This window comes from Vulpes vulpes, chromosome 9 (assembly GCF_048418805.1).
Source record: "Vulpes vulpes isolate BD-2025 chromosome 9, VulVul3, whole genome shotgun sequence".
Classification (NCBI taxonomy): domain Eukaryota; kingdom Metazoa; phylum Chordata; class Mammalia; order Carnivora; family Canidae; genus Vulpes; species Vulpes vulpes.
In genome coordinates this window covers 44,691,217-44,718,035 of record NC_132788.1, presented here as the reverse complement: position 1 = coordinate 44,718,035, position 26,819 = coordinate 44,691,217, and the positions used below count along the sequence as shown (strand labels likewise).

The 26,819-nt window shown below is 39.4% G+C and overlaps 2 protein-coding genes across 14 annotated transcripts in view; one reads left to right on the top strand and one right to left on the bottom strand.

Moving 5' to 3' along the window:
• The window catches only part of FRY (FRY microtubule binding protein), a 428,782-nt gene that overhangs the window by 67,036 nt on the left and 334,927 nt on the right, over nucleotides 1-26,819 (bottom strand). For all 9 annotated transcript variants that reach the window (XM_072719962.1, XM_025996751.2, XM_025996753.2 and 6 more), the window contains 10 exons: nucleotides 22,459-22,715; nucleotides 21,829-21,975; nucleotides 20,346-20,514; nucleotides 19,086-19,176; nucleotides 13,805-13,887; nucleotides 8,293-8,443; nucleotides 7,669-7,772; nucleotides 6,718-6,903; nucleotides 4,160-4,358; nucleotides 2,601-2,722 (listed from right to left, as the gene is read on the bottom strand). In XM_072719962.1, the coding sequence (XP_072576063.1) occupies nucleotides 2,601-2,722; nucleotides 4,160-4,358; nucleotides 6,718-6,903; nucleotides 7,669-7,772; nucleotides 8,293-8,443; nucleotides 13,805-13,887; nucleotides 19,086-19,176; nucleotides 20,346-20,514; nucleotides 21,829-21,975; nucleotides 22,459-22,715 (1,509 nt within the window). The remainder of the gene's footprint in view (nucleotides 1-2,600; nucleotides 2,723-4,159; nucleotides 4,359-6,717; nucleotides 6,904-7,668; nucleotides 7,773-8,292; nucleotides 8,444-13,804; nucleotides 13,888-19,085; nucleotides 19,177-20,345; nucleotides 20,515-21,828; nucleotides 21,976-22,458; nucleotides 22,716-26,819) is intronic.
• Nucleotides 1-26,819, top strand: part of ZAR1L (zygote arrest 1 like) — a 156,063-nt gene that overhangs the window by 103,450 nt on the left and 25,794 nt on the right. The gene's annotated exons all lie outside the window — the stretch shown is intronic.

The window sequence follows — 26,819 nt, the reverse complement described above, 5'->3', positions numbered from 1 at the left end:
TGGCATGCTGCAAATTCCTCCAGAGTCATTCTCCACTCACGCTCTTCCTCCACTGGCTGGCTGGATGAGGAATTTGAGGGGAGGCCGCTGAGCAACGGGAGTGACAGGGGTGATGCGGGTGACAGACCCACAGGTTGGAGAGTCTTTGAAGCGCCATATGGAAGGCCACTGGAAAAACAACTACACTGATTCATTATGTGATTCAGAAGTAACCTTTTCCTGTGTTAAGCCTCTGAATTTTGGGGGTTGTGTGTTATACCAGCTATGCTACCCTAATACAAGCGTTTCCATAAACACATGTGTTGTGTTACAATGGAAATGGCAGAAAGCAGGGCTGTACAGGGAAACCAGCACCCTCTAAGGACACAGTAAAGGGATTCGTGTGTTTTCTCATTTTTCTTATCTTCATATAATCAGAAGTTTTAGACAAATTAATGTCTTGCACACAAACAATATACATTTCTTCCTTTGGGTTCCTTTCAGTTATTAAATGACTTTAAGTGAGGGAAATACCGATAGAAAAGGTCTTAATATTTCAAAAACATTCCAAAGGAGAAACTCAAAACAAGAAATGTCAATCCTCTTTCTGAAATGAGTTTCTCATGTTTATCAGTATTTTTTGTTTTTTCGAAAGCACCCTCTGATACTGAGAAGAGATGTGGCTAATCTGGAATGTTTTCAATTCTGAGATGTGCTAATTATCAGAGCAATGGGGAAAGCCAGTGAGCTATCTTTCATATGGCCAGCCTGATGTGGGGGGAAAAGGTAGGGACAGTTGTTGCATCATGCTGGGGAATCAAATTTAGATTTCACACACAAATCAGCCCAGGCCAGGTTGAATCTGAATGGTATACAGCTGAGGGCTTAAACATCATGATGCTACGGTAGTGTAAATAAGAATCACACTGTGTTCAGAATACTGAATGATCATTGGTACAGGAATTATTAGCAAATACTTTCAGAGTTAAAAACATTTGATCACAAGATACTGTTTTTTAACCAGTTTTCAAGTCTCACTATTTTTCTCAGTTGAGTCTTGATACAGTCAATAATTATTACTCATGTTCTTTTTTTTTGGCAAAATTTTAAATTTGAGTATACTTGACATACAGTCACATTAGTTTCAGGTGTACAACACAGTGATTCAGCTTCTCTATATGTGATGCTCTCCATAAGGGGAGCTGCCATCTGTCACCATATAACACTATTACAGTATCATTGACTATATTCCCTATGCTGTGCCTTCTATCCCTGTAACTTATTCCTTCTATAACTGGAAACCTGTATCTCCTGCTCCCCTTTACCCATCTTGCTCATATCCATATTCCCTTCTCTCTCATAGTCTTCAGTTTGTTTTCTTTATTTATAGGTCTGATTTTGCTTTTGTTTGTTTATTCATGTTTTGTTTTTTAACATTCCACATATGAATGAAATCATATTGGATTTTTTCCCTCAATCTGACTAACTTCATTTAGCATAATATCCTCTGGGTACATTCATGTTGCCATAAATGGTGAAAAAAAAAAACACTCATCCTTTTTATAGCTATATAATATTCCATTATATAGTAAGTTTATTATGTATATTATATATAATGGAATATATATGGAATGAATATATATCTACATCTATATCCATACATACATACCACATCTTCCTTATCTATTCATCTATGGATGGACACTTGGATTACTTCCATATCTTGGCTATTGCAAATAATGCTACAATAAACAGGAGGGCATGTATCTTTTCAAATTGGTGTTTTCATTTTCTTCAATTTCTTTTTGGATAAATGCTCAGTAGCACAATTACTGAATCATTTGATATTTCTATTTTTAATGTTTTGAGGAAATTCCATACTGTTTTCCACAGTAGCTGCACCAGTTTACCTTCCCACCAACAATGCATGAGGGTACGTTTTCCTCCACATTCTTGCCCACATTTGTTATTTCTTGTCTTTTTGATTCTAGCCATTCTGACAGGTGTGAGGTGATATCTCATTATGGTTTTGATTTGCATTTCCCTGATGATTAGTGATGTTGAGCATCTTTTCTTCTTTTTTTAAGATTATTTATTCGTGATAGACATAGAGAGAGAGAGACAGAGGCAGAGACACAGGAGGAGGGAGAAGCAGGTTCCATGCCAGGAGCCTGACATGGGACTCGATCCCGGGACTCCAGGATCGCGCCCTGGGCCAAAGGCAGGCACTAAACCGCTGGGCCACCCAGGGATCCCCTTGAGCATCTTTTCATATGTGTGTTGTGTCATGGCCTTCTCTAAATAAAATTAATATTATAAGGCATAGTTGAATTCTAATGAGGTATATGAAGCAAGGAGAACAGTGACCTTTGGGAATTATTTGATAGAATATAATGCAAGAATATGTGACATTAACAATCATTCAATTAGGCACATCTGAACTAAGCCTCAAAGCTCCCCTATGAATATTCTTCTGCTATCAATGCTAAATGCAGAACCACACACACACAGACAGACAGACAGACACATACACATATATGAAATGTATGGTTATAATGGGAAGAATATGTTCCATTACAGAAAATGTTGTAAGTGATATTTGGGGAAATAGGATAAAGTACCTGATTTGGAGTCTTTAAATACCGATACAACATGACGTAGAAAATTAGTGAGCTGTTCAGCACTCTTTGAATTTTGATTTTTGGGTGTGATGTCTTCATGGCACCAAAGTGGACCAAATGCCCTTAAACAAAACATACAAAATGTTAAAAAATATAACTATATGAATATAATCATTTTGCATTTTTAAAACCATGTATGCAGTTGTAACTCCAAAGGCGCAGTATGGATTTTTAAATTTTACTGATTAATGTGGGGGTAAATTTTAGTCTTATAAAGCTTAAGAGCATACTTTTATGTTTTACTCACAAAATGAAAACCTCACAAAATTCACTCATAGAATTAAAACCTCTCAATTCACCAGAACAGTGTTTACACATAATAGATACTACATGTTTGTCAAAATAAAATGTTAATTTTATTTGTAAATTTAGATTTGTACATTTGTACAATCTATTTGTACATTTTAGATTTGCAGAGATAATGCTTTTATCAGAAGCATATCATTAGGCTGCCAAATATTGCAGAAACAAATTAAAGATACAGCCTCTGATAGCTACTTGGTTTTCAACAAGAACAGGATGCAGCCAGATGTGAGAATTTCAGAAAACACTCTTCCCAACACGTGGTACTGACAGTGTTGAGTGGTAAGCATACTTTCATTCTCCACAAACCATTCAGGTCTTTGAGATACCCTGGTTGTAGGCACTATCAACCCCTTTTGAAGCTTCCTGTTCATTAAATCCTATATTGAACTGAGAACTGCAAAGAATACTCTGAATCATTAATTGAGGAAAGAAAATGCTTTTTCCCTTTTTTGCACTAATTGGTGCATTTGTGGAATACAGAAAAATTATGTGGATATCAGATAACATCTATGCAGACTACTTTTTGGGATTTAATGCACTGAGAAAAGATAGCCCTTCTCCCCCCATACAAAGATAAGCATGGTTTTCTTAATACAAATACTGGACCTTGGGGTGCTAGAAATTCTGAAGCTTTACAAACTAAATTGTTCAGCAGAAGAACCAGAAGACTTGAAAAAACAGGATTGCTTTCAGTCTTTCTTGATTTTGATCATCAGTTGGCTTCCTTTCCTATCATGCTTCCTATTGTTTCTGACTTCCATTTATAAATGACTCTGGATTAAATGAGCAGACAATGATCCCCTCTGCAGCTGCTCCTGGGTCGACTGTGGCTAATATATTTGGTTTCCAGAGTGATGTTCTCTGCCAAGTCTCAGAACTCCCAGATCCTGGCAGCTCTAATAGACAATTAAAGTCATCCCTCACCGTGGGGTACTACTGTGTCCTGCCTCCATCTGCTGTGTTGTCTTTGTACGTGAAAATTCCTGCCCATCAACTGTGCCATCAGTGGGATCTTAGACAACTTCTGCCAGGATCTGCCTGGTACACAGACCATAGCAGATACAATTTAGAAGAGAAAAGAAGGCTTTGCTAAAACCATGGGCTTGCTTTTCCACCTGTGGGGTTTTAATGTGATGACATTTCCCCAAAAGACCAACCCAGAAACAGGCCCCTGTCTTCTGACCCCTCACTACCTGGTTGTCAGAAACTCAATCAGCTTGTTTGCTTTCTCATCTGCTTCAGCAGTTGTGTCCGCATCCTCCACCTCCTGGGTCATCTGAGGGAGGTTCCCACTGCTACCCCCCAGGCTGATGCTGGATGACGTGGAACTGGAGCTCAGCCCCGAATCTGGCACTGGGGATGACTGGTCCTCTCTCAGGAAGTCAAAGCCACCTGGTAGGACAAGAAAGTCATGGTAGAATGTGCTAGGCAGGGTGCTTAATGAGGTTAGGAGGTGAGCAAACAGAAGTGTGTAGTTATTTAAATGTTTTGGAGAAAACATTTGATTTTGGCTGTGGTTATGATGAAATGAGGCTGATATTCTTTCCTTGCTTATGGAATAGTTGCACTGCCATGTAAACCAGAGTGTTTTTGGTAATAGGAGTGTGATTTGCTGTTTTCTACTCTGATGTTTGAGCTGATGCTTTCTACAAAAGAAGTGGTATGTGTGCATGTGTGTGGATGTGTATATGTGTACATGCATCTGTGTGCACCTGCACACACGTGTGGATAGGCCCACAAACATTTCCACTATACATCTGGATTCTACTGTGCTGTTCATAAATTATTCCTGGGTATTAGACTACTTAAATCGGTAAAATGATACCATTTTTGAGGATACCAGCACCTAATAATTGATGAGCTCTACATAATATTTTGAGTAAATGAGCTTAAAACTGTGACTATTATGAGCATATTAATGTTTTAATAAATTATATCTCATCAAAGAAATATGGTATAAACAAATACTATGTTTTTTTCCCCACCTCATATTTAGTTATCATTTTATATCTCTGGGTATGTTGTTGGTTTGAAAATGTATATACATAACCATCTCTTTTATCCTACTTAATAATCATAAAAAGTCCATAGTTCTGGTGTATCTGATAGATACCCTGAAATAGGAGTGAGGAGCCCTGGGCCTGAATATCATCTTTGCCATTTACTATGCAATCTCAGGGAGTTTATATAACTTCTCTGTACCTTGATTTCCTATTATAGTAAGATTAAGACAATACTTTCTATCACACAAGTTTTTAGTTTGGATTTGAAAGCAACCATAGTTGAAGCTAGGTGTTCAATAACTATTAATAAATGTTTATGAAGAAGATACATTTTCTAAACTCTTTGTATGCCTATTCCATGTATGCTACAGATTCAATCATTTTAGGTATCTGCTGTCTTGACTATGGTATGTTTTGTTTTGTAAATCCTCACTTTATGCCACATCGGTTAGTATAGTGAATACAAAACTGATGCATTCAGAGGTATCCAATTTAATGGACATTAACTATTCTCAGTCTAAGACCATGTGCTTAATGGAATACATCCTTATACTGGGGGGTTAGGACAGCCAGAGGTCTTCAGATTCTTTTAATTAAACACCTATAGTAAAGAGAGTTTTGTGTCTCTGGCTATTAATGGGTTCTTTTCTTTTTTTTTTTTTTTTAAGATTTTATTTATTCATTCATGAGAGACACTGAGAGAGAGGCAGAGACACAGGCAGAGGGAGAAGCAGGCTCCCTGTAGAAAGGATGCCCTGAGCCGAAGTCAGATGCTCAACCACTGAGCCACTCAGGTGCCCTGATGGGTTATTTTCAATAACGTGCAGCTTGTTTTAAAATAAAGGGCTTAAATGAAGGTCGGTAGTCCCTATGTCTCAGACTTAGTGACTTCCTATTTGTTTTCCAAAGAAATATCTTTTTTTTCCCAAAGAAATATTTTAATGTCTGTCAAAGGACAAGAAAGCACCGAGTGTACGGCACATCCTTTTCAAGATTATGAATAAAATACATGGTTACACAGGAAGTACCACACCATATCCAGTGCCAAAATTATGTACAAAATATTCAGCAATGTTAATTCATTATCATTTTAGGATATATTAAATGTTTTGATTCTAAATGAAAACCACTGGTTTCATTGACCCCAAAGGTCAACCCTTTGGGGAAAGTTTTCATAAATACCTGGACACAGCAGAATTTGACTCAAACATGATTCAGCTAATGCTTCCTGTTCCCATTTCTAAGAAAATTTTGGTTTCAAAATAGCAATGATTCTTAGTAGACTTCCAGTCATGGTGCCTTCCAGAAAAGTCAGTAACTTAATAAAGTGAAAACTCCCCCAGGGAAGCTGGAAAGTACACAAATGATACATCTGGCACCCTGGCAATGACCTGCTCTCAAGGTGATGGAAAAGGTCACTGTTTTGTGGATTTTCATCCTTCAGTGTTTGAGACTGATGCTCTTGGCCAAAGGACATCTTAATTTTCAGTGTATCAGTAGGAACATATTTAATGAGAGAAACAATAATAATAATAAGGAAAAAGACATTTGAAAGTATTCAATAATGAAGAAGGATTTTGAGAACCAAGTTAACCATCAGGTGAGATGGTGCATATTTATCGTGCTGCTACTTGCTTGCTTGGAAAGTTGGGAGGTAATCACACTAGGGGAGTTAATTTGGGCTCTGCCAACACCCCATCTTTGCATTTGTGATTCTGTCTCAGGCTCTCTACCACTCCTTTTGTTACCTGTGTAGAGATACTCTGGTTGATAAGCTGGCTGAACTGTTAGAGTCTTAGCTTCGCCCATTTCTCGAGTCTGTAGGAGCACAGAAGCAATGGTATGAAAACTGCTGTTGCAAGAGAGGGCAATCAAGAGGTGAAGAAGCAATTTTTTGCTGTGTTCAAAGACTTCAGGCCGGTAGTGGTCCAAACCTGGAACAAAACAGTGAAATCTCTTAGTACAAACAAGTTTTAAGCTTGTTTAGATTCCAGGGATAGTAAAGATTCCAAGTCACTCAGGAGGAACATGTTAAAAGAATGTTCGGTTTTCTTTGTTATTGTTTGTGTTACCAACATAAAGAAGTTGGGCTTAGGAAAAATAGAATGCTTTATTCCTTAAATCAAATGTTCTCATTAAATGCTGATAGATGGACTTTTCTTGACCTCTCAGTAGCATTTGACATGGTTAGCATTCCTTCTTCCTGGGATGTTGTCTTCCCTGGATGTCTCTGCTAACTGAAGGATTCTAACTTTGTTCATCTTTCTGTAACTAAACTTCTGAGTCTTCCTGGCTTGTTCCTCCCCCCCCCTTTTTTTGCTCTACAATTTGGCTACTTTAAAATCTCAGTGATTGGCTGGCTGTGCACTATATTGTTTCTCTCTGTGCCCCGACAGACAGTGTATCATGGCTTGAAACTAATCACAGCTAGCCGAAGACCCTCAAAGAGCCCCACCTGTTTTGGGTATCTATAACATTAGAGAGGTACCACTCTATAGTGCAGTAATAGGGCAATTTTAAACAATGGCTGATCAACTAAAATAGCAGAGCAGATGTCACATAGAAGCAAGGAAAAATGGAAGAGACTAAATATTTCAGAAATGAGGAAAGCAGGATGTAAATGTAAAAGAAAAGCTCTCTGGATTACATCTATAGGTTTTTGACCCTATTGGCTAGAATTCCTCTAGAGCCAATCTTACCTAAGAAGACAGCATGAAGTAATAATGGTAGATGAAGAGCCCAATCTTCTCTCACACTGTGATCCACCACCATCTCAGTCATAAAAATAACAGCAATATTGCACCTAATCAATGACATGATGAAATTAATGTAACTTCTGAAAAGATGGAAATACATTGATAAGTTATTAAGTCATAGTTAAATACAACCTGTAAGCCCTGCTGAAGAATTATATAAGACCCTTGTTCCAGGGAAATGGAGTTTAGTTTCTGACATAGCACAGAACTCCACAAAATGATGAAATGTTGGCTGAGCTGATCACACCACAAGGAGTCTTACTAGTCATTTGGTAATAAGAGCTGAGGGAGGAAGAGTTACAGCCTAAAAATCATCACAGAATGCATATCCATATCCAGATTGCATCAAGGAAAAATTTTATGTAGCAAGGGCAGCTTTGCACATTGGTTAATATTCAACCAAACTCTACAAATATGCTGAGAGCTGCAATTCAAGTCGTGCATGGTCCCTCTGATTTAAAGGTCATTTCATTTGGTGGGACCTGGAATGATTTCTCTCTTCTCATAGGAGTAAAAGTCCAGCCAAAGTTTAGCAGTCATTTTCCTCTACCCACACATGCCACTTACCTGTGGAGGGGACCCCGGGGAGTGATCGTTTCTGGTAGATAGTCAACCAGAGGGGCCCAGCATCCTCCAGTACAAGGCATGGGAAGGGGCTGTGGCTGTTTGGTCTCTGTAATAGTCAACAGCCAGCCCGTATAGGGAGAAATTGGGTCATCTATAGGGTGAGAAAGACAAGCGTGTGTTATTTTTAGGAAGAGATGATTTTTGTTTTCCCTATTTGGTGTTTGTAGAAAGAGTCTTACACAATTTAGGCTAGTAAAAATAACTTTCTAACCATCCCATTGGGTGAATATAAATTATAGGATCAATGGGTTAGAATTACTTGATTAGATTTTTAGTTCCTTTATTTTTTGATAATCTAATATACAATTATGCATTATAGAGCAATGGAAAATATAGACGCACAAAGAAAACACTAAATCATGTAAATCCCCACCACTGTGAGAACTTGGTCTTTCTCCAATCTTCCCCATTGCAATAAAATGTAATTCCATATTTCCATTTTGCTCAGGACAGGAGCCTTAGAGCTATCCCTGACTTCTCTGTCACATCTCACATCCAACTTATCATCATCATAATGATGAGGATAAAAGTAATAATAAAAATAATAACATAAAGAGTAAACACAGAGAGTACTTCCTTTATACCAGGTACTGCTCTATGTATTGCACATCATTTTTTTTAAAGATTAATTTGAGGAGGGAGGGGCAAAGAGGGGGAGAGGGATAGAAGGAGGAGGGGGAAGAGAGAGAAGAGAGAGAGAAACACTGAGTCTCAAGCAGACTCCCTGCTGAACTCAGAGCCTGACATGGAGCTTGATCTCAAGACCCTGAAATCACAACCTAAGTTGAAATCAAGTCAGATGCTCAACCATCTGAGCCACCCAGGTGCCCCTGCATTGCACATATTCATAGCCCAAAAATAAGTGCCTCTTATTGCTACTTTACAGAGGGGAAACAGAGGTTAGGTAACTTGGCATCATATTCAGTGAGCGCTATCTTCAAAACAAATCCAGAATAAGACCACTTTTCACCATCTCCAGCACTGCCAATGTAAGCCACCACGTTCTTTCACATGGTGACTGCAATGGCCTCCATTCTATGCCCTCCTTCCATCCTTGCCCTTCTACAGCCTGTTTTCCAGAGCAGCCACAGCAATCCTTTAAAAACAGAAGTTTATTTATATCTTTTTCTCTGCTTGACACCCTCCACTGGCTCCCTTTACCATTCAAAATGAAAGTCCAAACTCTACACCCTGCCGTTTAAGGCCTTTCAAGGTCTTCTTGCTGTTACTCTCTTGGCTTGTCTCCTACAATCATCCTCCTTGCTTGTACCACCCTGGTCATTCTGGCTTTCTTGTAACAACAAGTGTGATCACTTGAGGTACCGTCCAGCTTCCAGGCCTCCATGTCTAGCATTCCCTTTGGCTGCAGTGCTCTTCCCTGGAGAGCCTGTGGCTCTTTCACCTCACACAGGTCTCTACTCAAGTATCTGTTTATCTCAGAGGATTTCCGGGACCACTCTATTTAAAGTCCTCCCCCTATGCCCCCCCCCCCCCCCCCCCCCGCCCCGCTGTCGTTTTCTAACCTCTCATCAGGGTTTAGTTTTCCTTCCTGGCACGGATCACCCATTTACTGACTCTGAGTGCCTCCTCCAACTCTCATATAAACTCCACCACCCCAGAAACTTTATTTTGTTCATGGTTTCCCTAGTACCTAGAACAGTATCTGATATGCAGCAGGGAATAAAATATTTTTTGAATCGATGACCTTCTCAACATATCTTTAAAGTAAACACAGTAGCGAATTTCAAAACAACGAACCTTAAACCTGAAGGAGCTAGAAAAAGATCAAACCCCAATCCGGGAGAAGGAAGATGAAATCATAAAGTTAGAGAAGAAATAGATAATATAGAAACTTAAAAAAAAAAAAAAAAAAAAAGAACAGATCAATGAGACCAGGAGCTGGTTCTCAGAAAAGATGAAGATAATTGATAAACCTTTAGCCAGACTCATCATGGAGCTCTTTCTTATAATGCTCTCAGTAGAGTCCAGGGGCATTCAAAGACAAGCAGTTCCACTGGGGGCCACATGAGTCCAGTGGCTTCAGATAAGCTGGCTCAATACTGGGATAGCTTGTATTGTATTAAGAAGAAGGATGTATTAGATCATCTTCAGGCAATTTCTACCATATGAAGTTTTTCTTGGCAGCACTTTTAAAAGGCAGTGAGAGGTAACAGACTGGAGGCTGCTGGTCCTATGTAGAATGCTGGTCTTCACGGTTAGCAGAGCCAGTGGAGGGGGTGTCTTCCCATTGTGAAGATTGGGGCTTGGAGCAAGGGCAGGCATGAGGACACAGCCCTTTTCTAGGATGTCAGAGAAGGGAGTTTCCAGGGGTAAGGTCAGGATTTGCCTCAGAAAGTAATTGTTGGTTCTTACTAACACACCAAAAATTGAGCAGCTGGAACCCTATAAATTCTTGGCCATTGACCTTGGCCACAACAGGTTTAGCCCAGAAAAAAATGTAAAGTATATGTGACAGCTCTTCATCTCAGACCTCCCATTAAATTACCTAGGGAATGTTTCACTTTCAGCAAATTAATGTTTTGAGTAACCATCTAGGACTAGCTAATTGCAAAATGCACTCGTAAGTATTCAGCTGCTCTATAATAAAACTTTAAAGGAGAGCAAAAGTGGGAAGAATATCAAAGAATTAAGAAAAAAATAAACTTGTGAGATTTCTGTTAGGAAAGGATATACCTTTGTTTCAGTGATGTTCTCAGATACACATCTGATCAGCAAAAATGTGCTGGATTTTTAGTGATTGGATTAGGAATAAGTTGGCCTGAAACTGCTTTTCTACAGTTAGGTCTAAACTATTAGGACTCAGCTGCTATCTAGCTCAACTAGTTTTATCCTTATTATAGGGTTAAATACACCAGCATACGGCCTTGGAGAATAATCCAGATATTATAAGTAGTTCTAAAAAGGCTTACATAATATTGGTAGGAAGATCTTTATAGATCTAGGCCTAAATCCTGTTTGTTTGTTTGGTTGTTTTTTTTTTGTCCATTTTACTCAAGATAGTACAGGTGTTGTTTTTTTTTTTTAATAATAGAAAATACTCTCAAGAGGCTGTACACAGTCCTTTCATCTGGGTAAACACAGATTATGAAGCCCTGGGGCACTAGGTCTCTCCTGATTCCTTCTTATTCTTCCTATCTTTACTGATCTTCCCAGGAATTCAGGGAGAAAACAATTGCCCTTAACATACACCAGATGCTTGGCCATAAGGTTTTGGAATTGAGCCTACCAATCTTTGCTTTTCTTATGGCATAGGCCATTTCCCCCACTGTGTAGATAGAACCAAAAATACATCAGGGAGGACCCAGTTACCAAAGTCATAAGGGGATTTGTGCCCTATTAAATGTGCTGCTTCCTCCAGACAACCAGAGTTAAATTCCCTTACTTAAACACCTGAAAAATGATCTTAGTATATATTCTCTGGGTTTTTCAGTGATGAGAATATGTTTTGAGTAACTCAATTTCATTTTCTCTTATAATGAATAATTTAAAATATAAGCTCTCAGTTTCCAAAAGACATGCTATGAACTCGAATTTCTCTGGTCAACAACTGTATCCTGTAAAGGATATTACTGACACATGACTTAACTGAATGCAAATTCTTTTTTTAATTTAAATTCAATTAGCCAACATATAGTGCATCATTAGCTTCAGATGTAGTGTTCAGTAATTCACCAGTTGTGTATGACACCCAGTGCTCATCACATCATGTGGCCTCCTTAATGTGAATTCGAATCCTGTACCAAAATTTTGCCATTAAAATGCTGTTTATGCTGGCACAATACATTTATAACACAACATTTCTAGGTGAAATAGAGGCCATGATGATAACATTAGACTTCTTTTTATGACTTTCATAACTATTCACTATAGGTTTTTTCCTCTTCACAAATATTTCTATTACTTTTTCTTTTTGTCCCTTTAAGCCAGTGATATGAGTTTGTATAATGACATAATTATCTTGTTTTATTATAATTATCCTCTGAAATTCACTATTTATGTATTTTCAAAATGATCAAAATTACTTTATTATACCATTTCTATCAAAGTCTATGTCCTGGACCTAGAGCAAAGAGATACACTTTAAAAGAACCAACTGGCAAAGACAGCAATATTCTTGATGCAAAATCCACAGTCATAGAGTATTATGTTTTGTTATTATGTTTGTCACATTCTGGGGTGGGGGGAGGGTCAGGATTTGATGGCTTCACCTTTTCATGATGCTTTTTTTCCCCTTCATTCTGAGTTACTAACTATTGCATTGTAACCAGGCTTTTCTTGAACCACAACTCTCAATTTCTCAATGACTACTCTCCTCATCTGTAAAATCTAGTCCCATCTAAAACTGATGGTCAGTACCCCTGAGATTTCAGACATTCAGTGTTTGGATGGTATGGTCCTCTGATGGGGCAAAGAAAGAAAAGAAAATACAGCTTTATTATCCCTCAGACTTATGGTCCTAGTAAGAAGCTATGTTAAGGACATAGTTGAAACTCAACCTAAGTTAAAGTATGGCAATTATTTGTGGATTTTAGACATCCTTCCAATTGGTATTTTCAATGCTGAAGAAGGGCCTATTTATGCATTAAGAAGCAGAGTCAGGGCAGCTGAAATATGGTGTGATTACAACTATGTAGGTCTTACCCACTCTGTACATTTTCCATAAAACAGAACAAATCAGAACAACAGCTATAGCTACAATGGTCCTATGCATTGACAAATGAACCTAACTCATGAAATACCATCATATTTACAATTTCCACAAAAAAAGACAGATAAATAGTTTATCTGATTTCCTCAGCATACTGAAATGTCACAGGGAGTGTTCTTTGGTTCCAGAATTTCTGCAACTTGTGACCAAGTGATATCCTTTACCTGCCCAGTATCCATAGAAGCTGTTCAGGCTTACACAAAATGAATGAATGCATTGACCTCTTTGGTGTTCCCACCTTCCCAGGGTATGAAGAAATTCCTGTGACAATTCTATCTCCTAGTTCAGTGAGGTTTTCACTCGGCTACTAGGACTATGCCATTGAGAGATTCAATGTGAAAACAGATCCTACCCTGGGCAAGCTGACTCACAGGGCTTAAAGGTCAAATCCATTCCTAAGATAGTTTGAAAAAATGAACGGCAACATTTGTTCTCTAACAGGGCAATTCTTAATAGTGTTTTCCCACCTGCATCACCAAGGAAAAATGCCAAGAATATAAACATACAGATTTGGGCAGTAGTTTGAAGTCTTCTAATTTTTATTTGTCACCGTGTGGCTTTTTGTTTTTAAGGTGCTGACTATGCTCACCTGCATAGTTGGATTACATGGTTACTTAATATTTATGGGTCTTTTCTGAGTAATTAGAACAGGAATAATCAAAATGCTCATTTTTCCACTCCCCAACCCCCTGTATTCCATCTGAACAACCTGTTGGTACTTACTTTTATCTTCATCATATGATCCTCCAGAGCTATTGCTGTATCTTGACTCTAGGCGGGTGTGGGCTCTGATGACGTTACTAAACCTTCAAATACAAGAACAACCATTGGAAATACTGATGTGTGTATGTGTGCTGTTGCTCATGAACACATACCACTATTTAGTGGCTGAGTTTCTGGCAACGTGTTCCAATGATGCTTTTCTTAAAGGAATACTGTAGGAATTGTACCTGAAGCATTTTGTTCTCCTTGAGAGGGCCAGTGCTCACCCTTGCTCAGAAGCACAAGTTCAAGCCTTGCCAAGATAACTATTTTAAGGCTAGTACTTGAATGGAGCCAGAAAATAACATTTGTTTGGAAAGAAAATGGGAATGACACTGAATAATTTGAGTCCCTTATTCACTGAACAATTTGAACCCCTGATTCACATGGTAGTCTGGCAATAGGTCAATAAATAGTTGCTGATTGATTAAGTCTAATTAAATAGAATTGGAGATATACAAAAATGATTTCATAACAAATCTTGGACTTTATCAGCTTTACAGTTTCCCTTAAAAATGATCTGAAGATTTTCCCAAACTGTGAAACATCCAACTATAAGATACTAGTTATTATATTTCTACCTTGAATTTCTAGGTTGTCTTGCCTTCCCTCTTCAGGGCACCAAAGGCTTTCAAATCAATAGTATTTTTGTCATCTAAAGGCCTACAATGTAGGGCAAGGATGTGGTTGAGGGGAAGTGATGATAAAACGTTGTCTATGTTTATTTTATATAAAATGATACAAACAGGTTTCATCATATATATATATATATATATATTCTACAATTAAGAATTGTAGAATGGATGACAATCCTTCTCTTTTCCCTTGAGATACATCTAAAGCAGCGTGAGGCAGAGTTTATGAAGCCAAGATGAATGAGAACAGCAAGCTCCTTCCATTATATATATGCAGTCAAAGCAAAATATTAAGGCTCTATAGAAAAATCTGGGAAATTCAAACCATAGCAGGTATGCTCCCCTTCATTACTGACAAGTGTTCTGCTTTAATTGACAACAGATCAACACTTATTTCCCTCTAGAACACTGGGGAATGCAGGGCTATAACTGTCCTTTAGTATGGAGAAAAAGATATGCTTTAGGAAAAAGCACTGGATGTGTCATTAAGATTCCTACCTTGTATAACCTCAGAATATTGAGGTTCATCACTGAGTCATCAGTGACTTAGATTTGATGAACATGGAAATGTAAGACTATAATAACTTTAGTTTTATACACCTCTTAGATGTTTATAGCAGCTTTTTCTTTCCCGTGACAGAGCCTATTTTCCCTAATAACTCTGTATTTCAAGCTTTATTGTCATATCTTTTGGGCTATTGCTTTGTGAATCCATAAAACAGAACAGCTAGGACACATCTATCTGCTCAGTCTGTCTATATCAGACTGAACTTATGAAATTAGGAAATTGACAAACTTATCACTTTTTAAAAAAGATTTTATTTATTTATGAGAGACACAGAGAGAGAGGCAGAGACATAGGCAGAGGGAGAAGCAGGTTCCCCACAGGAGCCTGATGTGGGACTCGATCCCAAGACTCCAGGATCACACCCTAAGCCGAAGGTGGACACTCAACTGCTGAGCCACCCAGGCATTCCAACTTAACCACTTTTTGAAGATGTCCTTTAATCATACTTGTGCTGATTAAATGCCAAGTAAAAAACAATGTATGCTTGAGACCAGACCTCATTCAGCAAGGAACAAAATCAGGGAAATGAAAGAATTCCACATCTGGAGATTTCTATGGGACAGAGGGCTCATGAACCGTATAGTCTATGCTGGCCTTATAATCACGTTCTGGAAGGACCAGGCAGGAAAGAATTGTAGAATGGATGACAATCCTTCCCTTTTCCTTTGAGATGCATCTAAAGGGGTGTGAGGCAGAGGTTATGAAGCCAAGATGAACAAGAGCAGCATGCCCCTTCCAGACTATTCTCTTTATTCTGGGAAGATCAAAACTATAATGTAATAAAGTGTAAGCTTGGGTGGGGTTGAGGGAGTAAAAACTGCCTCCTAAGAGTAAAATCTGCTATTTTGCTTTGCTTTCCTGACTTGAAGAAAATAATTTTTGGTTTAGGGTTTAGAGGAATTTGAAGGACAAAATGTTTCTGTAAATTTTCTCTTGCTGATTTAGCTCAAATTAATACTTAGGCCAACTTTTTATAGATTATTAATCTCTATCCCTGTGTCAACAGAGATTACCAGAAATTTATACATGTGAAGCTTATTGCTTTGCTCCCTAGGAAAAATCCTTTCATGGAACTATACATTTATCAAATAAGCACTTATTAAGGGTTGACGTACTGAAAATACTTATGGAGTTTGGGTCTGCATATTTTACCAACTGCTATAAACAGCCATTTTAATAAAAAATGTGTTCACTTGTTGTTTAATAAAAAATCTTACACAATAAATCCTTCTTTGAATTTAGGGTAGTTTCCATTAGTAGCTTCCAATGAATCATTTTCATTTATTTTTACATACTGAAAGTTATGAAATTCACTGTATTCTTCTTTGTTACTTTGGCTATTGAAGAACTCAAGGTTAGGTTAACATTAACTTTTACTAGTTTTCCTTAATGAGAACTTGAAGACTTTTGACACAACTATCTTCCTCTCCCCTTAGCTTGGCTCTTATTCTTTTATCATTGTTTTAATGGTACCAGACCTATCCAAACATTTTGTTAGTAGATATGATAGTATTAAATAGTGAAATACATCAAAGTACCATTAACCTAACCAAAAAACATGGCATCAGGCCTGCTTTTTTGCACAATTATGTGGCGCCCTCTGGAGCCCAATAATGTATTTTGGTGACCAGTACCCCCAGGAGTTGGGTAACACAGCAGCCTGGTCAGTATTTCTAACCAATTGTATCTGTAGACTCTTTGCCTACAAGGACTGTAAAGAACAGAGTAAGTAACTGTCTTCTGTAATGGGGTTAGCAAGAGGGAGGGAGAAAGAGGGGCAAGATGGTGTTTGGACAGCTTATCTCTGAGGCTGTGAGATTTCTCCCATTTTCATTCACATACTGAATAAACATCAAAGAATTCCGACTATGTGCAGCATAGTAGGCTAATCATTAAGGATAGCAATATGTATACAAGATGTATGGTCTCTATTTTCCAAGAATGAAAATCTAGTGGTTGAGAAAAGCATGTGTACAAGTACCTATAAATCAACCTGACAGGGTCTACAAGGAAGGAACAGTAATGAGTAGTTCAAGAGACATATGGTATTTTACACTGAAGGCGCAGTCTACTTTCATAGAAAAGAGAGAATATTAGAGAAATAGTGCAGGTGGGGTATAGGATCAATAGAATAATGGTATCCTTTGAGATAAAATATTCATATATGTATGACATATGTATATAAATATGACCAATAAAGTGATAGGTAAATAGATATAGCCATTATGAAAGAACCAGATATATATATATAGCATATATATAAAAAAGTATGGGTACATACTGGCTTTCCAATGGCCAGCACTGACAGAGGAGGAAAGCAAGAGTTAAACAAGAAAGCCTCTATTGGAGGTGCTCTCTGGTCTTGATATTACAGAAATGACTGACTTAATTTCAAGGGCCACCACTAACAACTTGGGCAGGACACTCAGGACTCTTGTCCCAAAGGGGCCTTTGTAGTAAGATGTTAATATATAGACATGTATCACCTTTCTACCCTAAATAAAATTAAGATGGAAAATTCAGTCTAGACAATAAATGATAAAGAATGTTACACACCAACTAGAAAGGAGAAATATCTTTAGAGAAATATAATGTGATTATTCACTATGAGGAAGTTTTCCAAAGAAGGTACTAACAAATATAGATTAAAAACATGTTAATATTCTTGTATTGTCACTGACATATGGAGTATGAATACCTTTACTCATTTCAGAGTAAATTTATATTCTAATAAAGGCCTTCAGAGAGAAAGGCCTTTATTAGACATCTGTAAAGGACGAGGTCTATGATCATGATCCACTGGGTTTGGGCTTTTAGCCTGAAGGAAGGCTCATGTGGATGAGCGTCTGCCTAAAGGCAGTACAGCAACCCAGGAATGAATGTATTGAGGAATCTGATAAGGGCCTGCATTGCAAATGAGCCTTCAGAACTCCACAGGCAGTCCCTCTTATGTCAGATACCTTCCACTTGCAGCCCCCCTGCCATATTACCATGAATAGGATGAAAGCCTGAGGATGGTCATGAAACATCTAGAAACATTATTTTCATTATGTGATCTATTGCATTTTCTCCATTATGAATTTGTGAGTATATCATCCTTGCCACTAGTTTCTTAAGTGAAAGGGCTCCTCAGGAGTTTTCACTAGAAAATGCTCAGCCTAAGCAGTTTCAACACTAGGAGAATCATTCTAATTTTTATTTCATTTTTTAAAAGATTTTATTGATTGATTGATTGTGCAAGTCGGGGGAGGGGCAGAGGGAGAGGGAGAGCATCCTTAAGCAGACTCCCCTCTGAGCACGAAGCCAGAAACAGGGCTCCATCTCATGATCCTGAGATCAAGACCTGAGCCGAAATCAAGAGTTGGATGCTTAACTACTGAGCCACCCAGGTGCCCCATCTACTTTTTGTTTTTTAATTTGAGTCCTATTTCTTTATTTTTGTTTGTTTCTCTGCTCTTCACAATTAACTACAGGAAACAGTGATGCAGATTTTTACTTATGAGTAGCTTCTGGGCAATGTAAAGGGGCAAGAGAAATACCATTAAAGAGCTAATGTGAAGGGGATAGAGGCTTCTTTTAGCAGAAAAAGGCAGTGCTGTTAGTTAACCAAAATTGACAATGTAAAGATGAAATAAAAATTATGACATTTCATTGAACTCACCCCCAGACAACTGCCCAATCTCTAAGCAATCATTCTGCAATCAGATTTGAAAATTTCACATGGAAATTCCCTCTAATTCCAGATGGTCTGTGCCCTCTAACAGAACAACCAGTGGTTTTTAGTAAGCCCTGCATAAGTAAGTGGGATCCAGCCACCAGAATGGCATCCCTCTTAATCTTTCTCTCCTCTGGCTTTTCTCAGGGAGAAATCATTATCTTTAGGGATATACAGAGCAGAATCAGAGTCACTTTGTGTTTCTAAAAGCAAAGAAGAATTTAATTGTATATGTATAATTTATGAAACACCACAAATTCTTACTGATGCCTTTGTATATTGCTAAAAGTTATACTGGATATTAAGCCAAATTTGTGTACCAACCTCTCATCAGATTCTTTCAGTATCTTGCTCTCCTCGGCATCTGGGAAACTGTCCTGGCCAGCAACCACTGTGTTGCTGCTGGAAGTGGTTCCTATAGGTAGGATTAGAAAAAAAATGTAGGGGTAAGGGTTTAAACCTAGGTCCCAAGTAATTACAGTGAAGGATTTCTCATAAAATCTCATGTTTGAAAGATTCCTTACGTCTTCTATACAATCTCAAACATTCTAAACAAACTTCTACGCCCACAGCACTGAAATGAGAGAATCCCAGACATGTGTTATGCTCAAACCAAATTCCTTACCTCTCTTATAAAGTGAGGCTACAACATTCTTGAATCCCCTTCTTCCTGACCACTTAGGTAATGAGCTTATTTATAGTGGCTGACCCTGCCACTTACTGCTTTAGTATTTCTGGGTCCAGGAGTTATTAAACTAATGTTAGTGAAGCAAGTCCAAGTACCTAGAGTTTCTGATCCCTGGGACACTGTTACTCTGTGAGAACATGTTCTGGCAGCAGGCGCAGGGCAAACAGAGGGCATAAGAGACCAGGAGATGAGGGAGATTTGAAGGTGGTTACAATATTAGGAAAATCAAAAGGAAGGAACTTAAGGAGGATGCTATATATTTCATAAAATGTTGCCGAGAAGCCAATTTATTGCAAGTGATAATACCATTGAGGAGCATTTTAGTTAACCCTGGGAGACTATTAGCCAAGAAAATTCCATAGATACAAGAAGGAGGGTCTAGAAATGAGATTCCTAAGTGATTGCTATGTCCTGCCAGGGATCAGTCTAAAGTATAAAGCTCCATGGCTTACCAGTACCAGGTCACTGACTGATGGTCACCCTTCTAAAATGATTTTATTAAACAACAATGCCCTTGAGGAATCTCAGCTATTTTGAATCTATCTTTTTTTTTTTTTAAGATTTTATTTTATTTATTTAAAGAGAGAGAGAAAGAGGGAGCATGAGAGCAGGCATGAGCAGGAGGAGGGGCAGAGGGAGAAGGAGAAGCAGACTCCCCACTGAGCAGGGAGCCTGATAGAGGACTTGATCCTGGGACCCTGGTATCACAACCTGAACTGAAGGCAGACACTTCTGCCTGAACCACCTAGGCGCCCCTAAAGCCATCTCTTAAATGAAAGTTTATACAGGAAGAAGAAAAAGTAACACACACATACACTCTTATCTCTTCAGTGCTCTCCACAAAGAAAAATCCAGAGATCCAAGACAAGATGCCCACCCAGCTGCCCTTCCCCTACCAGAGGCTGCTGCAGAGGCCTTGCTGCTGGCTGCAAAGCGGTAGAAGGGCGGGTTGTCACAGTGCTGGACAATGGGGTTTACTGGCTCCGTCTGCTGCAGCTCAAAGAGAAGCTCTTCCATGGTCTGAATGGTGTTGTTACGGCACAAATATATCGCCACCTTTTTAATCTAAGAAGAAACACAGAACACAAGGGATGTCTTCTAGAGCCTCGCCCACAAGAATGCTAGACTGTAACCTATTCCTTTCAATGAATGTGTCATCCTCAGAGCTGCCATCCTGGTGGCTCAGCTTTGCAGTCTCCTAGTATGAACCAAAGTGTTTGGATTAAAATTTGCCTCTCTTCACATGCATGTCTGATAGGGCCACTTGGAAAAGGCCTGAACTTCCCTAGTGGCCAGGTTTACAAAACTTATGGGGCACATGAATTCTCTCTAAACTGAAAACTTGCCACCTAAGGCCTTATCTAGAAAGAATTTTGTTTGTACAAACCGTGGGAAAAACTGCTAGTTATTTCTGTTTAAATAAGGAATCCAGCCCCCTGCTCTTCTCTACTCCCCTAGAAAAAAAAAATTTAGCTATTTGTATGGTTTTAAATTTTAAAAACAACTCTGAATTAAAGCTCTGAATTACTGTGGCCCTCACAGTCAAACCTAAGGCAGGGAATCTGCAGTAGGGCTTAGGTGGTTCAAAGAGGCAGGCAGGCAGAAAGTCTCTTGGAAGATCAAACGGCACACAAATGCCAATTGAGTTAGGGTTTAAAAAAATGCTGTTGTCTCATTGATCATATCACCTTTATTTTATTTTAAAGATTTTATTTATTCATGAGAGACATGCAGAGAGAAGCAGAGACATAGGCAGAGGGAGAAGCAGGTTCCTTGAGGGGAGCCTAATGTGGGACTTGATCCCAGGACCCCAGGATCAAAACCTGAGCAGAAGGCAGACGCTCAAACACTGAGCCAGCCAGGTGCCCTGATCATATTAGCTTTAAAGACAAACACTAAATATCATATATCTCAGGAAGATTTCTCTTATTTTTCTCCTACCACTTACATGTGAAGAGAAACACTTGGATACTCTCCATTTTTATTTTGTTTTAAGAGCATCAAGATGTAACCATGAAACATTCTTATGAGCCATAATACAATGTTTTGCTGAGTTTCCCTTACATATTGGGTCTACTGTTTACAGAAGGCAGCTTTTAGTAACTGTTAGGAAAATATCTACCCCTTAATTCATAATAAGTTTCTGCATCCAAAGGCTTAGAAAGACGATGACAGAGGTGTCACAGGACACTGTAGCCTGCTTCCCAGGGGGCAGAAGGAAACTTTTTATGTAATATCTAGGTAAGCTCACAGGAGATTAGGGTGATGGACAAAATTTGACATCTCCATTTTCCTCAGTGCCAAGAGCATATTGTGACTTGTAGTGGCAAATACAACTGACAGGAGCACCGACTCCTGAAAAGTCTGAGGCACACTTACGTAGGGCAAGAGGAGCGTGTCACTGCTAACTCCACACAGGCTAATCAGGAACTGCAAGGTGATCCTCAGGTTGTTGCTCCATTTCTCGTTGTTGGCTAATGCATTCCAAGCATTTTCCATTTCCGGGCCAGGAACTTCATCTCCGTACTAGAACAAACGAGATAAACATTGGCCCAGGAGGCATGTGGGGAAAATGTCAGGATGCAAAATGTTTGATTAAAACTTGTTATAAGGGTCATTGCTATCTCAAAATCCTAAGAAGGAGTGGACCTGGCCTATCCTCAGAGAGAGGCCAATTTTCAGTGATTTATAATGTACCAATCAGTAACGTATGTGCTTATTCTCATGATTTTTAATATGTTAGGGTACTCATTTTTCTTTTCATTATTATCTTTAAAAATCACGGTAAAGTACACATAACATAAAGTTTGCCATTTTAAGCGTACAGTTCAGTGGTATTAAGTGAATTCACATTGTGGTATAACCATCACCATGGCCCATGCCCTTGTCATGCGATTTTTTAATGGTAAGTGCTATTCATCCTGAGTTGGCAGCACAGGGTTTGGTTAACCCAGAGGTTTTCCTGGCTGACAGATCCATGTCAGTGAGGCACGTATTCTCTGAGCTTACCTTGGCTGTCATGTACATGAGGTTGTTCAGGACCAGTGACGTAGCTTCAGGGGAGCCCCAGCCACTCCCTCGCAGCCCATGTGAAGTGGTGGCTTCTCCTTCCCGATCCTTGACGTCATCCTCTGGGCTGCTGGGGCTTGACCCTGGGAGGAGGAGCCTGCTGTCCACCAGCTCGATGTTGTGCAGCCAGGGCAGCAGATAGGTGAGCATGATCTGACGCCCATTCGGATGTGTGGTGGGGAATCGCTGGCTGACTTCTAAAGTGAATGGCAGTAACACAGAGCCCTATGTTACCTCATCAAGATAAACTAAGATATTAACATAGATCAAACAATGACATCAGTTTATAAAGCATTTTCATATACAGCAGCTCCTCAAGGCCTCAAAATCTTAAAACTGAGGCTTGTCCTCAAGCATCTTGCATCTGGCACCCTGGGGAGGGACGTCAGAGGGCACAGTGGGGAAAGCATGGGGCTTGGTAAAAGTGGGGTGAGGTGCAAGGCTATGGGAGAGGTGCAGCACAGGGCCCAGAACAAGGGGCTGGGAATCAGAAGGACATGGGATTAGATCCCAGGTCCTCCACATACCAGCTACATGAAATCTGTGTTAGTTACCTAACCTCTTTATTCCTCAGTTTTCTCATCTGTGGAGTGGGACTAGTTGGGCTGCTGTGAGGATTAAGAGATAGAATCACAAGGTATATTATTATTATTAAAGATTTTATTTATTTATTCATGAGAGACACCCAGAGAGAGGCAGAGGGAGAAGCAGGCTCCCTGAGAGGAGCCTGATACGGGACTCAATCCCAAGACCCTGGGATCACGACCTGACCCAAAGGCAGACGCTCAACCACTGAGCCACCCAGGCATCCTTTATATGGTATATTATATTGTCAGCACAGTGCTGGTTATCCAGTAGGCTCTTCATAAACAGCGGTTAGGACTATTGTAACAATGACTATTATCTTTCTGCTATACCAATACTTTAGCAGATGTCCTCCACAAACTCTTAGATGTAAAACTGAGAAGTGAAACTCCAGGAAGAACAGACCAGTGTGTGGACTCATGTTCATGGTATCTACTTGAAAATCGTCAACTATGTGGAGGTGCATGCTCAATGCTGCACTTCATTTTATGAAATAAATGAATTAAAAGGGTAAAACGGGACATCCAGTCACCATTATTCTCTCTGATAGCATTTCTTCATTGTTTGACTGCCAGCACCATTTAATTTTATGATATGAATAAGCTTTCTATAGAAATAAAAGCACAGCATTACCTATATGTTCCAAGCTGCTTGTAATCTTTTATTTCTAACATCTAGAGGAGAAACGGTTTTATCCTAAGGGAAATTTGAAAGCATGGTCTGATGCATTTGTTATTATCCAGTGTGGCATGTAATCTCGTTTGGAGGGCTCTTGGCTGCTAAACAATAGAACAACACAGATGCCAGGAATTACACCAAGATAATCCACTAGATCCCTGAAACAGTAGCCTTAATTGACTTGGCTCTTTTCCTAAAATTACAATTTTTAAAAAATTTTTAAGACTATGAATATATTTAATGCTGTGCCACAATAATCAGTGTTAAGCTGTGATGTTCCCCATAGCTCAAAATCTCAAAACTGACTTAATTTCTATACTTGATGGATGTGATAACTGCTATCATGAACTTTCCTGACACATAATCAGATCATAGGACATTTATGTATTTGACATATGGGGACTTTTCTGGGTGCAAGCCATTGTGCCAGCCACTATGGAGCCAGTAAGGACTCAAGGTTCAGTTCGCATCCCTGAGAAGGAAGCTCTGAGCAAGTTATGTTGACAGGTAAGCCCGGGGCAAGGTAGAAAGTGACAAAGGAGACAGAAAGGAACAAACAGTGATGTAGAAGTTCGGTGGAAGAAAAGGACTTCTGGTCATAGGGATTCAGGGCACTTTATGGCAGAAGAACTATCTTAAGTCTGCTAGCAAGGATCGGGAATTTGGAGGGGAATAAATCCTTCTAATCAGAGGGACAACCGCTATTAAAAATACATCTTTTAGCACTGGCATAAAAACCCGTAGTCCTTTTTTGTTCTTTTTTGTTGTTGTTAATTTTTTTTTTTAAGATTTTATTCATTCACTCATGAGAAACACAGAGAGAGAGAGATAGGCGGAGACACAGGCAGAGGGAGAAGCAGGCTCCATGCAGGGAGCCTGATGTGGGCCTCAATTCTGGGACTCCAGGATCACGCCCTGGGCTGAAGGCAGACACTCAAATGCTGAGCCACCCAGGTGTCCCTGTAGTGCTTTTCTGAAGCAATGATTACTTTCTAACATATCACATGATTTGCTTATTTATGATGTTTATTACACCTTGACTGTCAGATCTAAGGTCCAGCTGTGTGAGAGTGGGTGGGGGGATATCTGTCTGAAGCATCCCAGGCACCTCGATCAGGGCCAAGATTGTAGAAGTCTTTCTGAAGGGAAATGAGGAAAAAAATGCCACAGGCAGGCAAACAACCCCCATGCACTCCTCCAGAAACAAATTAAAAAAAAAAAAAAAAGAGAAGATGTCAGTGGGCTGCTCTGTCCATTTTCTGGCTCCTCTGGGAGGGGCCTGTGCAACTCGCCTGGCCTCTTACAAGGAATTAACTCATCTGAAGTTACAGGCAATAAAAAAAATCTCATCACAGGGTTTTTAGTGGGAAAACCAGTGAAAGCAAGAGCTAGAAAATCTCTATAACACCTACACTCAATATCCCAAACTGAGCTCATGATCTCTGCTTTGTCCTTAGCCTCCCCTTCTCGCTGGATTGGCTCTTGAGGTGGCTCATCTACTACCTCCCAGATATCGTACCAGGGACTCCCTTCTCTATATCCTGCATGGTAGCCCTTGATTCTGGTCTCCTCTTTTTACTCCTACAAGCCTCATAATTTCCTCCGTGGAGCACTGTCATTGTTTCTCAACTGATCTCTCTTTTTAAAAATTTTTTATTTTTTTAAAGATTTTATTCATTTATTTGGCAGAGAGAGAGAGAGAGAGAGAGAGAGCACAAGCAGGGGGAGTGGTAGGCAGAGGGAAAGGGAGATGCAGGCTCCTCACTGAGCAGGGAGCCTGATGAAGGGCTTGATCCCAGGACCTTGGGATCATGACCTGAGCCAAAGGCAGATGCTTAACCAACTGAGCCAGCCAAGCATCTCTGATCTTCCCTCTTTAGACTGGATGTTCTTTTATCCATCCTTCAGATACAGTCAGTCTTTCTAAAATGCATTCCAATCTTGTCCCCCTCTCTTGTTTGAAACTATTCAGTGGCTTTCAGAACCCAGTTTGTTGGACACCCTCCCTGTTCCCAGAGCTCCGGAGATTTCAAGAAGCACCTAGAGATCACCGTCCTACAAACTACTTAGGGCACAATGCTAAGCCTTCCAAGATTTGACTTCCATTTGTCTGCCCATGACCATCTCTAACTTTCCCTTATCCCTGCATGTTGTAGTACTCAAACTGACCAGTACATAATCTCTCAAATGCAGCATGTTATTTTATACCTCTAAGTCAACCCACAAGCTATTTCCTTGGTCTGTAATACCTATCTACTTGCCTACTGTAATGTAAATTACTTGTCTGCTTTGCAAATTTCTACTCCTCTTTCCAACTGCAGCTCAGGCACTAACTTTTCTGGAAAGTCTTGCCTGATATTTCTGGCCCAGTAATTGATTATCCCTGCATCTTCTATCTCATACACAGAATATGCTTTTTATTGCATTTGTTGCTCTGTATCATAACCATATGGTTGCACATCTTTTTTTTTTATCACTAGATTATGACCCATTGATGGGAGACAGAATGTTTTATTCATGTTTGTGCTCCCGGGACCCAGTGACTGGCATGTAGATGGCATTCAAATCTTAGTTGATGTGAATAAAAATACATTTTAGTTTTCCAAGAAGAGAACTAGTTTATCAAGAAGGCTTTTCTGGAGTCCCTCCACTGTTTCAGGCATGAGGCAATGATGTGACTAATTCTTTTGCAGATAGATGGAGAGGTGTTCATAGTAGAAACAGATTTTCAATTAGGTCTTTTTTTTTTTTTTTAAGATTAAGGTCTTTTTTTTTTTTAAAGATTTTGTTATTTATTCATGAAAGACACACACACACACACACACACAGAGAGAGAGAGAGAGAGAGAGAGAGAGGCAAAGACACAGGCAGAGGGAGAAGCAGGCTCCATGCAGGGAGTCCGACGTGGGGCTCGATCCCGGGTCTCCAGGATCACACCCTGGGCTGAAGGTGGCGCTAAACCACTGAGCCACCTGGGCTGCCCTTTTTTTTTTTTTTTTTAAAGATTTATCTTAATGGTGGAAGGCACAGAGGGAGAG